General features: G+C 39.0%; 1 protein-coding gene and 2 non-coding genes across 3 annotated transcripts; all 3 read left to right on the plus strand.

Moving 5' to 3' along the window:
- The first annotated feature begins 899 nt into the window (after positions 1–899).
- On the plus strand, positions 900–10,114 carry eif4a1a (eukaryotic translation initiation factor 4A1A). The gene is made up of 11 exons (XM_076724639.1): positions 900–985; positions 2,353–2,395; positions 2,517–2,649; positions 3,106–3,245; positions 4,299–4,467; positions 5,931–6,040; positions 6,328–6,471; positions 6,823–6,960; positions 7,281–7,370; positions 7,953–8,032; positions 8,587–10,114. The coding sequence occupies exons 1-11, from the start codon at positions 963–965 to the stop codon at positions 8,729–8,731; spliced, it is 1,215 nt and encodes a 404-aa protein (XP_076580754.1). The 5' UTR covers positions 900–962; the 3' UTR covers positions 8,732–10,114.
- Positions 3,658–3,797, plus strand: LOC143317537 (small nucleolar RNA SNORD10). Its single transcript, XR_013076682.1, has one exon. It is a non-coding gene; the product is annotated as a small nucleolar RNA SNORD10 (small nucleolar RNA).
- Positions 4,747–4,882, plus strand: LOC143317538 (small nucleolar RNA SNORD10). Its single transcript, XR_013076683.1, has one exon. It is a non-coding gene; the product is annotated as a small nucleolar RNA SNORD10 (small nucleolar RNA).
- Positions 10,115–13,198: the final 3,084 nt, after the last annotated feature.

A 13,198-nucleotide genomic window follows, 5' to 3' on the forward strand; every position in this document is an offset into this window, starting at 1 on the left:
CAACCTCACCTTGGTATCAGAGGTGGCTGGCTTGGCTGTTCCTCACCCAGTTTTAAGCCTATTACACAGCTGTTTCTGTTTCAGTTAGTAACTGTGTTTCAACCTACATATGAAATGGATGATCATTAGCACTTGTTTGTTATAACTGGTTGATCATACACCTGACTATAATCCTACAAAATCCCTGACTTTGTGCAAGTGTACCTATAAGAATTGATGCTGGCAAAGGGTAGTAACACCAAATATTGATTTGATTTAGATTTTTCTTTTGTTCGCTCACTTTGCATTTTGTACATTGATAAAAATAAACAATTATTATTTCTATTTTTGAAAGCATTCTTAGTTTCTAGCATTTTTTCACACCTGTCTAAAACGTTTGCACAGTACTATATATGTATTTATAAAGTATATATAGTAATAATAATAAGAATAAAACTAAAATAATATAGGAGATTAAAAGTTGTATAAATTTCAGTATATTATCTGAAATAGTACATAAAAATACTGCATAAAATTATGAGCAGTGAATAGTGTAATAATATAATTTAAGTAGTATATTAATATTATATGGTAGTGCATAAGTAGCACAGTAATAATAAAACAGCAGCTACCCTGTTTTCCTGTATTTGTTTAGAAATCATTCTTGACCACTCAAAAATTGCAGTAACGTTACTTAAAAATGCCCAAGGCGTAGCCCGGGTGAAAGGAGCTTGATTATCTCTCAGACAGTATGCTTCTAAAATGTAAACCCCGCCCTCTTAGCATGCTTACGGTAAAACAATCGTGCACTAGTATGGCCGCTACGATCCGCCCATTTTTATATGGCGTAAAAATTGACCAATCAAAAGCATTTGTGGGCGGGATTACAGCTAAATGACGGCGAGCTGTTGCAATGAGAGAGCCTCTTTGTGTGTTGTCAACGTATATAAGACATTTCTGCCGCAGTGTCTTTCTTTGGAATAATGTCGGCTGAATACGATAATAGGTGAGGAAAACTTTTTTTTTGTATCCGCATTTAGCGTTTTACGGTTTAATTTGCTTATTTGCATCGATATGTTTTCTTTATTATGGATGACTCGTGGCGATGTAACGTTCGACACTGAGCAAAGCATGCTGCCCTTACGTGCTCGTCTAACGTTAACGCTAAGGCCTGCCGATAGTTTGCTCAGACTAACGTTCACAGGTCTTCACATTTCCTAAACCAATACGGTGAACTCAAATATAAGGATTTGGCAAGTTTTAAGTATACATGACTCCCTAAATTGTAGCTCACACGTTTGTTTTAGGTTTCATGAATACGGGCGACCGTTGTTAGTCCCGAACGTAACGTTAAGTAAATTAAATGGTAACCGGCGCCTCGGGTAGCACGTGAACGAGCGTGGTCCAGGCCTTCACGGTTTTTCCGCTTTTTTGTTTCTGTCGTGAAAAGCTTCACTTAAATCTAAGGATATATTGGAACCGCGGAAATCGCTGCTTGTCACATAGCAGAGGAAAGGTCTTAGATTTTGCCGAATAAATCGGAGGATATTCGTTGATTTTGTACAAGGAGCGCACATGGTCGTGGTAGTGTTAAGCGGCAGCTTAGACAATGCTGGTAGAGTAGGCCGCTGGGTACTGTTTCCCCCTGAAGCCTTTCCCCCAATACCGCTGGCGGTGAACGTATATGTTATCCTCTTGAAACAAAAGCCTGGCACGTGGCGGTGTACGCGTCGTTAATGGGTTTCGCTGACTTGACAAGTCTAATAGGCCACATAAAGACGAGCAGGGCCTGTTGGCATTGGCTATAGGGCCGGGACTACAACCAACTGAGCTTTTCTTTTCGCTATTGTGTATTTTGAATTTGAACCATGTCTTAAAAGCCACCATTCCCTATCCGTTCATGTTAAGAAAGGAAATATAGAAAAGTCGCATATTGTAGGCTATGCTAGCCAGTTGTGGCCGTAATTCCCATCGACTCGCTTCCGACTTCCGAGACCGGACTGAGGAACGACCATCTTGAATATATGTAGTAGAAATGGCGGACTTCTGAGAAGGCGTTTGTTCTGGCTCTGCCTATTGATATACACATTCGGATCTATAGACATACACACATACATACATATGACACACACACACACACACACACACACACATATATATATATATATATATATATATATATATATATATATATATATATATACACACACACACACACACACACACACCCCTTATCACGTTGATTGTGGAGAGGACTTTTTTTTTTTTTTTTTTTTTTGGTTAAAAGTCAGGGAATGTAGAATTCTGGTCTGAAAGGAGTAAGTTTGCATGGAATGCCTGCACTGAATTTCTTCATTGTCTTGTCATCCTCAGAGACAATGGCCCAGAGGCCATGGAGCCAGATGGGATCATTGAGGTGGGTTCCCTAAAGCATCCTTGCTGCTTTAAGATTTCTTATATTTTACTGTTGCATGGTGTCAAATAAGCATGAGCATGAACTGTTTTTTTTTTGTTTTTTTTTTCCTCGTCCCATTCAGAGCAACTGGAATCAGATCGTGGACAGTTTTGATGAGATGAGTCTGCGTGAAACTCTGCTCAGGGGAATTTATGCCTATGGTTTTGAGAAACCTTCTGCCATCCAGCAGAGAGCCATTGTCCCTTGCATCAAGGGTAAGTGTGGTGTACCTTTTTCAAAGAAATTTCAACTTGTTTTGTATGTGTCTGTACATTGTGTTCATGCCTACTTCATCATTCCTTTGGATTTTTATAGGGTGGTTGCAAAACCACCATTGACACATTACTGCTATTACTGCCTCCTACAGGAGTGGAGTGATTAAAGCACCTACCCTACATGTTACTTGAGAAAGAAATTGTAATATTACTTAATTGTCATTGGTTACCTGTGTGTGAGACTGTAGAAAGTCAATGTAGGTTCCTATTACATGACTAGTATGGTACACATACTTCACAGACAGTGTAGTGGATAGCCTTCCAATATTTCCACTCTAAATGGAAAATCTACCCATATTTGGTGCTTGGAATACTTTAATTTTGGGCCCTGATTTTTGGTTTTGGTGTAGAGACATTGTAGTTGACTCAATGTGACGTGTGTCTGTTTGGTTTTAGGTTATGATGTGATTGCTCAGGCCCAGTCTGGCACTGGGAAGACTGCCACCTTTGCCATTTCCATTCTCCAGCAGATTGATGTGGACATGAAAGACACTCAGGCTCTGGTCCTGGCTCCCACAAGGGAGCTAGCTCAGCAGGTGGGCTCACTGTCAACCGTAACTGTGGACAACTGCATTGAAGCTGTATTTTTGGGGGTTTTGTGCTTCATGAAACTGATCAAGATTTTGGATACAAAGCACACCCAGTCTGATATTTGGCTCTATCAGTGTGCTTGCAAGGTCATGTAATTACATATCTCTTGGCAGGTTTGATGCAACAGTCTCACATACTTGACTACAATTAAGGGGCTATAAATTAATCTGAATGGGATTACCATTTGTGCTGAATATTAAGTAAGGAGATGGAAGAAAGATCAACTTCACTAGTCATTCCGCAAGACATGGATCACACCAGGCATCCAGTTTTGTGCACTTGAGATGGTGTCTCTCTACTGTGACATGCATGCAAATGTATGAAGACCAATACATGGTGGTACCTATAAGAAATGCTGTATAATGATGAAACCCATGCGTGTCAGCTGACTCTGTAAACCCCTGCTATGTTGTTGCTCCAGTTGGCGTTTTGCTAACTTGAGTCCTTGGCACAGCAGGGGTCCAGCAGCATGATCTGAAATCACTAATTCTGAATACAGCACCCATTGCACTTGGAGTCAGCTACAAAGTGTTGAAAGTCGATAAAGGTAACCGTACCTGCAGTAGTCTCAAGCTGAATCCAATATGTGCTGGCACAGCACTAACTGATGAATTTCACCCGAAGAATGTCTTGACATTTGTACTCTGTTTCATTGTTAACTTTCTCAACACTGTTATGTATAGGACATGACTAAACAGTCACTTATGGACTTTTTTTTTTTTTTAGACAAACACCCTTTCTCGGGCCCTGGTTGTGTTGCACCAGCTTTTGACTGGAATCCTTAACATGTCCATCTTTTTTTAATGGCAAAATACATATTTGTCAAATGGTACCTCAATCAAATGCAAACCTATAGCCTATGTAACATATGACATGCCTTTTTTTGATATTTGTTTTAGTTGCCTTAAACAGGAATCAATTAAATGTTTGCTAAATGTGTTTTTTTTTTTGTGTGTGTGTGTGTTTTCTTTTTTTTTTTTTCTTTTTTTTTAAAATAGATCCAGAAGGTGGTGCTGGCCCTTGGTGACTACATGGGGGCCAGTTGCTATGCCTGTATTGGAGGGACCAGCATTCGCAGTGAAGTTCAGAAGCTGCAGGCTGAAGCCCCTCACATTGTGGTGGGAACCCCTGGCCGTGTCTACGACATGTTAAGTCGCAGAAACCTCTGTAAGTCTTCAAAAGCAAATTAATTCTAGAAAATACTGAAACTGCCTCTCGGATTAATTTCCAGAATATTGACTATTGTGGTATTAAATTGATTATATGGTATTATATGGATATGTGAATCTATATTGCAGAGCCTGTCATCCACTTTTATGCAGTTGCTTGCTGTATTTGTGCTCAACTGAATATGAAGTGGGGAGATGGAAGATGCGATCAACTGATCACATTTTGAGATGAATCAAACCAGCCTTACAGCTTTGTGCACAATTGGAAAGAATTGCTGTGTAATGATGAAACCCATGCATGTCAGCTGACTCTATAAACCCTGGTGTGGTGTTGCTTAGGTAGGCGGTCTACTAGCTTGAGTTCTCAGCTCAGCAGGGTCCAGAGGCAGTATCATGACCCTGATTCCAAACAAGTTGGGAGACAGAGTACAAAACAAATAAAACTGTTTGGTAGTTTGCAAATCCTTTTGAGATGTACTCAATTGAAAACTACAAAGACACGTTTTACCACCTCTTAAGTAATCCTTATTCAGAAGTTTATGGCAGCAGCTTGTTTCAGTAGAGTTGGAACTGAGCAACAAGAGGTACACCACTTAAACACGTGATTGTGAAAAGGATATTAAGACATGAACTTGGGAACAGAATTGTCATCAGTGAAAACAGATGTTGTTGTCTGAAAGTGCAAAACTAAGTTCAAAGGAATATTGCATGTACAAAGCCTTTTTTTTTCTTTCACTCAAAAGAAAAACTTATGCAAAGCTTGTTTCTGTTTTGAATATATCCACTATTGTGCAGAGTTTTACTCAACAAATGGGACTCTTCAAGTATGAAAATAAGATGTCTGCTGTCACTGTCTGTAACTAACACAAGTTGCTACGATTTTGAACTGTGAGCATTTAAAGCAAGCACAGCAGAAATCCCACTGGAAAGTTGACTTGTGAGGATTTATAAGACCCTAACACTGCCTGCAGTGTGCTCAGTCTATTTCTTGTAACTCTGCAAGCTTGTTTGTGTGTGTGTCAGTGTCACTGTGCAACTCTGCAGGACCAACCAAAGAGACTATATGTGTGCATGCACGTGCACACACCCTTTTCAGCTAGCCATCCACTACTAAAACCCAGACTGTAATAAATGTATAGTTTGCTTTTGAAGAAGAGTAATCTATAGAGGCCAAGGTTCCCTCTACTCCTATCTGTAGTGTTGGTGAAGGACTGAAAGTTCCTTGGTAGAGAAGCCCATCTGCCCCCCACTGTGACTGGGTTTAAGTCCTTGACTCGCAACTAATTGGCAGATTACACGTATTTAGAATTTTTAAATTCAACATTTTGTAGTTATTCAGTCTGAAAGCCCAAGAGTTAAGTAAAGTATTCTTAGAACCAGCCTCTTGAAACATCACACACAAGAATCAAATGTTTGTTGTTCCCTGGTTTATTACATTATTTACTCCCCCCCCCCCTTAAGCTTCCAAGTTCATCAAAATGTTTGTGCTGGACGAGGCCGATGAGATGCTTAGTCGAGGGTTCAAGGACCAGATCTATGACATCTTTCTCAAACTGTCAAGCAGCACACAGGTAAGAGCTGAACATGTGTGTTACTGAATTTTATTCACATGGTATTCTGACATTTTTAAATTCTCACTAGAGGTGAACTACTTGTCTGGGTTGGACCCTTGACCAATTTTGAAATGGCTTTACATTGGCCTGTAAGAGCATGCATATGGACACTTATATTTGGAGTGCAGATGAGCTACAAACAATAAGCTACCAGCACTAGGGGATGAAAAATTCCACATTTATGACTTCAAGAAAATGGTGAGGTCTGATCATGTTGTAAACAGCCCTCTCTTGCCTTTTTTGAGGTTGTCCTACTGTCAGCCACCATGCCAGCTGACGTTTTGGAGGTCACTAAGAAGTTCATGCGTGAACCCGTCCGAATCCTGGTAAAGAAAGAGGAGCTGACCCTTGAGGGCATCCGTCAGTTCTACATCAATGTGGAGAAAGAGGTGGATTAACATTTTCCAGCTAATATGGAGTTGAGTCCTCAAACTAAACAACTGAAATGGAGGATTAATAAAGTTAAATTTGTTTGTGTATTTGATCATTAAAAATGTAGTGTAGTCACAAATGGAAAAAACAAACAGCAAGTGCACTCAGTTGCCAGTTTATTAGGTGCGACTAATCCAGTTTAATACAACAGCTTTGCAGTAAATCTTTCATTTTTCTGGTACGCAGTTGTTTGAGGACTGTGCTGTGTGCTATGTATCAATGCTGATTCCTAACAGACAAAATGCATTTAAGATTTTTTTTTTGTTTGTTTGTTTTTTGTTTTTGTCTGACTTGGTGGTGGTCCTTAGGAGTGGAAGCTGGACACGCTGTGTGACCTGTATGAAACACTGACAATCACACAAGCGGTCATCTTCATCAACACAAGGAGGAAAGTAGACTGGCTCACTGAGAAGATGCATGCCAGAGACTTCACTGTTTCTGCTCTGGTAAAGGCATCGTTTGTCATTTCTATATAAATTCAGTAACGCAGCTTTGAATCTTGTCTGAGGCTGTCCCTTGTGAGGGATCCTGTTCTATTAACAGTTTCATAACCTCCATCTTCTGCCTAAATCTGTTTCTGTTTTTGTGTGCAAGCTTTGTTCATCGTATAAAGAATTATCACTTCACTGTTGTGCTGGAAGTGTAGTTGACAAGTTTAGTCTTGTGCGGTCTTTGCTTTAATAGCAAATTGGATGCATTTCAGTGTGTTTTAGGTGTCTTGAATTTGACTTGGACTCCACTTGTATTCTCTAATCTTGCCTTTTAGCACGGTGACATGGACCAGAAAGAGAGAGACTTGATCATGAGGGAGTTCCGCTCTGGCTCCAGTCGAGTTCTCATTACCACTGACCTGCTGGTATGTGCAATAACAGCCCTTTACACTGTTTGCTAGAATCCTCTGTGGTCTTGCTGATTGTCAGAAGCTCAAGTTGTTTTCCAGCAGTATCAGAAACCGTGTGGATTGAGTAATAATCTGTACATAATTTTATTTTATTTTTTTGTGCGGTCTTCTCAGCTAGCCATCCACCACTGCATTTGAAGCCAGACTATAACAAATGTATAGTTTGCTTTTGAAGAAGAGTAATCTATAGAGGCCAAGGTTCCCTCTCCTCCCATCTGTGGTGTTGGTGAAGGACTGAAAGTTCCTTGGTAGAGAAGCCCATCTGCCCTCCACTGTGGCTGGGTTTAAGTCCTTGACCCACAACTAACTGGCAGATTACATGCTCTAATCTAATAATGAATCAGGTGTTGCTTTGTAGACTTTAGGTCCTTTTATCCATAAACATCCCATTACAAAAACATTACATGGTTCATTTGATGTGAATGTCTGTCTGAAACAGAAGAAAGTTGGAGCATGACTTCAGTTGTTTCCACTCCTTTGTGCTATATGGATACAAATGATTGATTTGTGATTAATGGTCATTATGTTCCTCCTCAGGCCAGAGGTATTGATGTCCAGCAAGTCTCCCTAGTCATCAACTATGACCTGCCGACTAATAGAGAAAACTATATCCACAGGTAAAAGCGCAACTAAGAGTGCTAAGTATCACATTTCAAATTTGCTACTTAATCCCTTAAGTACACGGTGACTGAAGATTATTTGGGTTTTTAATTACAAGATGCAACACTGTTACTGCTTCATTTGAGGGCTTTTATTCCTTATTGGTAACGAACCAAAGATGTATTCCCTGTCATGTTGTAGGACCGGTTTTCTTTGGTAATCATATTGACTAATATCATTGACATGAACAACATTTAAAAGTTGAAAACTTTCATGTCAACCAAGTCATACTTGTCAGCCTTTGAAGGAAATTGAAATCAGATTTAATAATTGTGATGTTGCAGTCAATTTCATAGTGTTTTCAAACTATGTAAACCCAGCTGTCTTGAGTTGTCTGCAGTTAACACATAAAAGTTGTAAATCTGTTAACCCTATAATTCTTCTCTTCCATCTTGTATGACACAAACATGATTCCAAATGCACTTGCCTCATGCTCCTATTTAGTGCTGTTACATACACTTTGCTCAATTCAATGAAACTGATTTGTTTTTTTCCCCCTCCCCCTTGTCAGGATTGGTCGGGGTGGTCGTTTTGGCAGAAAGGGAGTAGCCATCAACATGGTGACTGATGATGACAAGCGAACCCTGAGGGACATTGAGACGTTCTACAACACCAGCATTGAGGAGATGCCCATGAATGTGGCAGATCTCATCTAGAAGAATCCACACACCATTTGTCCACCCCACCCTACTTATTTTAGAAGATGAACCTTTGTTTCTTATACGATCTGAATTCTAAGAACTTTCTTTTACTAAATTACACCATGACTTTACTCTCTCCATTGGAAAGGAAGGGAAAATGCAGCCATTATACCTTCCTAATGTTTGAAATGGTTTTTGGCCATCTTGGAAAGATGAATTTTGACCTGCTTCATCTGCATACCGTAGTCCGTTACCTAAACTCCTTTTGCAGCAAATCCCTGTCCTCGTTAGCGTTAATTTGAACATTTCCGTACTGATGTTTTGCAAAATGCGATCTTTAACTTAAGTGAGTTTGTAACTGGATCTCATAATTGCAAAACATAACTGCGTTTCCAAAAACAATTTTTAAGAAATGACAAAGTTGATGTTTGAAAGGATACTAGTTCCGACTGTTAGCAAAAGCTTAACATGAAATCGTAACACGGCTTAATTGATAACATACACAATGCTAACATGAAAATAATTGAAGCTTTTGTGAAATGTGGCTGTGATTTGTACCTGCAGTTTCACCAGGTGCTGCACTGCTTAGACTGCAGTTCAGTTTGGACTTGACACAACCATGATCTTAATGAAATGGGAAGTGCTGCATTTGACCAGATCAGTATTTAAACAAACTTAACACACATCCATGATCATGTTAAGAACAGAGGTTTTGGGGCTAGAGCACACAGGGCATATTCAATAAAAGACTTGTATAGTAAAATCCATCATGAATGAGTTGTTTACCATTTTGATCCTTTTACTGCTGTTTCATACATATATATTTTCTATTGCTATTGTACATACTGCTTGACTTGTACAGTCATTTGTGCAGTTGCATTCAGTTGGAAGTCTCACTGGTGGACACAGATGTTTGGAGGAAACCAACGGTGAGTGCTGTGGAGACTTTCCACCCTGATGACCTGGTTGAGATTTCATCTGACGTTTTTGTTTATTTAGATTTTATTTTTAAAGTAAATATTGGCTTTTAGATAAGGTGGTGGTGACTTTTGTAACCTACCTCACCAAAAATGTTTTTGGGCGTGGAAGGGGTCGTCATCTGCTATGAAAGGACCAAACTAGAAATGAAGTATATCAATCCCTATTCCCCAAATGTCTACTCTTTCTAAGCGCTATCATATAAAAATGTCTGTCATGGGGTTTGGTATCTGGTTTAGGAGAACTGTCATGTTTGGGGTGTGTAATTAGTGCTATTTTTAAAATGAATTTACGGAATTGTTAACCTTTTTAAGACAGAAACAGTGTACCAAGTTTTCTACATTGGATTCTGTATAGTATTTATTTTAATGGTCTTCAAAAAAAAAAAAAATAAAAGTTTGTCCTTTTTAACAGTGTAAACTGGCCTCTCCATTGTTGAATAGAATGAAAGCTTTTATGGCCAAATCCATGTGTAGAAAAGCTAGTATATAATGGATATACACCATCAAGAAGTTGATGGCTGAAGCACTGGTTTTGTTGGATTGACACATGCCTGTGCTGCAATTGCTCAGAAACCTCAACGCCATAGTTGCCGACATTGATAAACTTACAGAGGTGTAATATTTGTTACCAAGTATTTGACTTCAGTTTTCATCATTTGGTTAAAATGGGGTATTTGATCATTGTGGGTCTGACGGAACCATAAAAAAACTTGAAATGCCATCAAACCTCATGATTCTTAAAATAATTACATCCTCATCAGTGACAGTAACTTAACAGTTTTCAGTCTGGACTTGAGAACATTCTAGCATGTCTTTACTGATTGTTGTCTTTCCGCAATAAACTGAATTATATCAGTGTCATGTCCATTCAGTAACATGCGACCTTTTGTTTTTAGATAGCTCATCACATCTGTGCAAAATCCATCGGTATAAAGGCAGTGACTGACAACTAATCCTACGGAGCCTTGAAGTCTTATCAAGCTATTTCCTTTGAAAAGCGTTCTATTTCACGTGTGGATCATACAGTGGGTCAAAATGTTACAAATGATAAAAGTATTAGTAATAGTTAATATCAAAGAACAAGAAAAACTATCAAACATGACCATGATTTATCCAAGCAGCCAAAGTTCTTTTATATATATGGAAATTATAGGAAATTCTAATTATATTATTGTAGATATGCTGCTCAATTCCTGTGAATCTCCTACAGTGTACTTGTAATGTTGCTGCATATTATGAGTCAGAGAAAACCCGCATGGTGTTTTTCCTGAACAAAGCAAATGATCTGAGTACCTTACAGTATTAGCAAAATGTGGGTGAGATTTGGATGCAAATCAACCTATCAGTATCAATAAATAACAGACTATTGCATTACTTAATATTCAACATTCATTCAAGTAGCTATTACAGTATTTAAAACTCATAGTTCATTTACATATTTTAAATCCTAGTCCTTTATATTGGAAAAATTAAACAGTGTTTGGAGTCATTCCACTAGGGGGGAGCATTGTTCTTGCTTCACTATCTGAAAGCATCTCAAACTGGGGGATGTATTTCCACTGTATCACATTTTATGCAAGATCATATTCAGGAAATATTTTAATCTGGTGGAACTTTTATCATTTAGCTTCATGACAGTATTTAAAAATATGTAGGATCAGAGCCTCGGAGCTTCTTCCCAACAGTATACAGACAAGCACACACACACACACACAGCATTCTAATATCAACATTAATGTCCGACTTCCACTCACTTTTGGTTTGTCAGGGACATGAACCTCAGTCTCCTGCGTGAAAGTTGTGTGTATGACCCACCACTCTACCCCAACTTGTTTGCTCTTTATCCTGCGTCATGTTGCTCTAATATCGCCAGGGCTGGGTTACAGTGGAGTTAATTGAAAGCCATATGTGTGTCATTCAGACCCTAAAGGGTACCTAGTGATGTCGAGTGGAGTGACAAAACGTCAATATTTGACTGCCTAGGAATTAGACCAGGCTCTTATTGTAGCATATCAATTAACATGAGATCAATTAATCTGTAATGTTCCTGCAATCCAAATATCTAAGTCATGGATACACCCTACTGTGTAGTGACCATGCCCCTGTAACACTTACATGACATACAACTAGTCTACAAACACTCAACACATGATGGCGCTTTAACACATCTCGTCTCCAAGACCCACCAACTCTTCTGTAGAAAACAAGGACAGGAGTTTTAAGAGGTATACCAATTTCACTCTCCATTTCTTAGAAAAGAGGAAAAAATTGAACAAGAAGCTGAATTGGAACAAAAAGTGAATAATTTAAAAACATTAATGCAAGCAACCCATCAGAGGAAACCCAGAACAAACTAAGAGAGTGTCAATTCCAGATAAATGAAATCATGAATAAGAAAACTAATTTCCTTATACACAGACAATAAAAATTTCACCATAATGATGACTCTGGTAAATACTTGGCAAATCAAATCAAATTAAATAAAACGAAAAATAATTTAGGGCGGCACGGTGGCGCAGCAGGTAGTGCGCGTGCCTCACAGCAAGGATCGCTGGTTCGATCCCTGGGTCGGGCAGGGCCTTTCTGTGTGAAGTTTGCATGTTCTTCCCGTGCATTTGTGGGTTCTCTCCGGGCACTCCGGCTTCCTCCCACAGAATTAGGTTAATTGGTGACTCTAAATTGTCCATAGGTGTGAGTGTGAATGGTTGTATGTCTGTATATGTTGCCCTGCAATCGGCTGGCAACCGGTTACCCCGCCTCTCGCCCATTGCCAGCTGGGATAGGCTCCAGGCTCCCCCGTAACCCCGAAAGGGATACGTGGGTATAGAAGATGAATGAATGAATGAAAAAAAATTTACAATAATCTACATCACTAAGGACTAAGGACCAAAAGAAATAAAATCTTCAGAAAATTTTCTGCCAATCTCCACTGTAAGCCAACTTAACACAACCAAACCAATATATTTAATTCAACAATAACACAGGACGAACTTAAAACTTTCCACTGCCCTCAATCTTATGCTTAGTAACAGAGCATCGGGACCCAATGGCTTCCCTGCTGAGTTCTATAAACACTTCTGGTCCATCCTAGCACTGCTCTTCCACAGACTGATAACTGAAAATAAATTAATTAAATAAAATAAAAAATCAAGACTGTCAGCAAACATGAACAAAGCTACAATTTCACTCCTTTAAACCTAACAAAGGCCCAACCTTACCATCAAGTTAATTGTACATTTCTCTCCTCAATGTGGACATAATGTAGAAATCATTACCTAGCTCACAGAATACATAAAAGGACATTTCTTTTATGTATTCTGTGTATTCATAATTAATTTCAGATTTATCAAAGGTAGAAACTTATTCAGTAACACAAACAATCATTTTCATGCTTTAATGGATTATTCATCAGCTGGAACAATCATAGCCACCTTGGAAACAGAAAAAGCCTTTGACAGAGTAAACTCCTAATCCCTCATAACCATATTTCAAAGATTTGGTT

This window comes from Chaetodon auriga, chromosome 24, assembly GCF_051107435.1.
Source record: "Chaetodon auriga isolate fChaAug3 chromosome 24, fChaAug3.hap1, whole genome shotgun sequence".
Lineage (NCBI taxonomy): Eukaryota > Metazoa > Chordata > Actinopteri > Chaetodontiformes > Chaetodontidae > Chaetodon > Chaetodon auriga.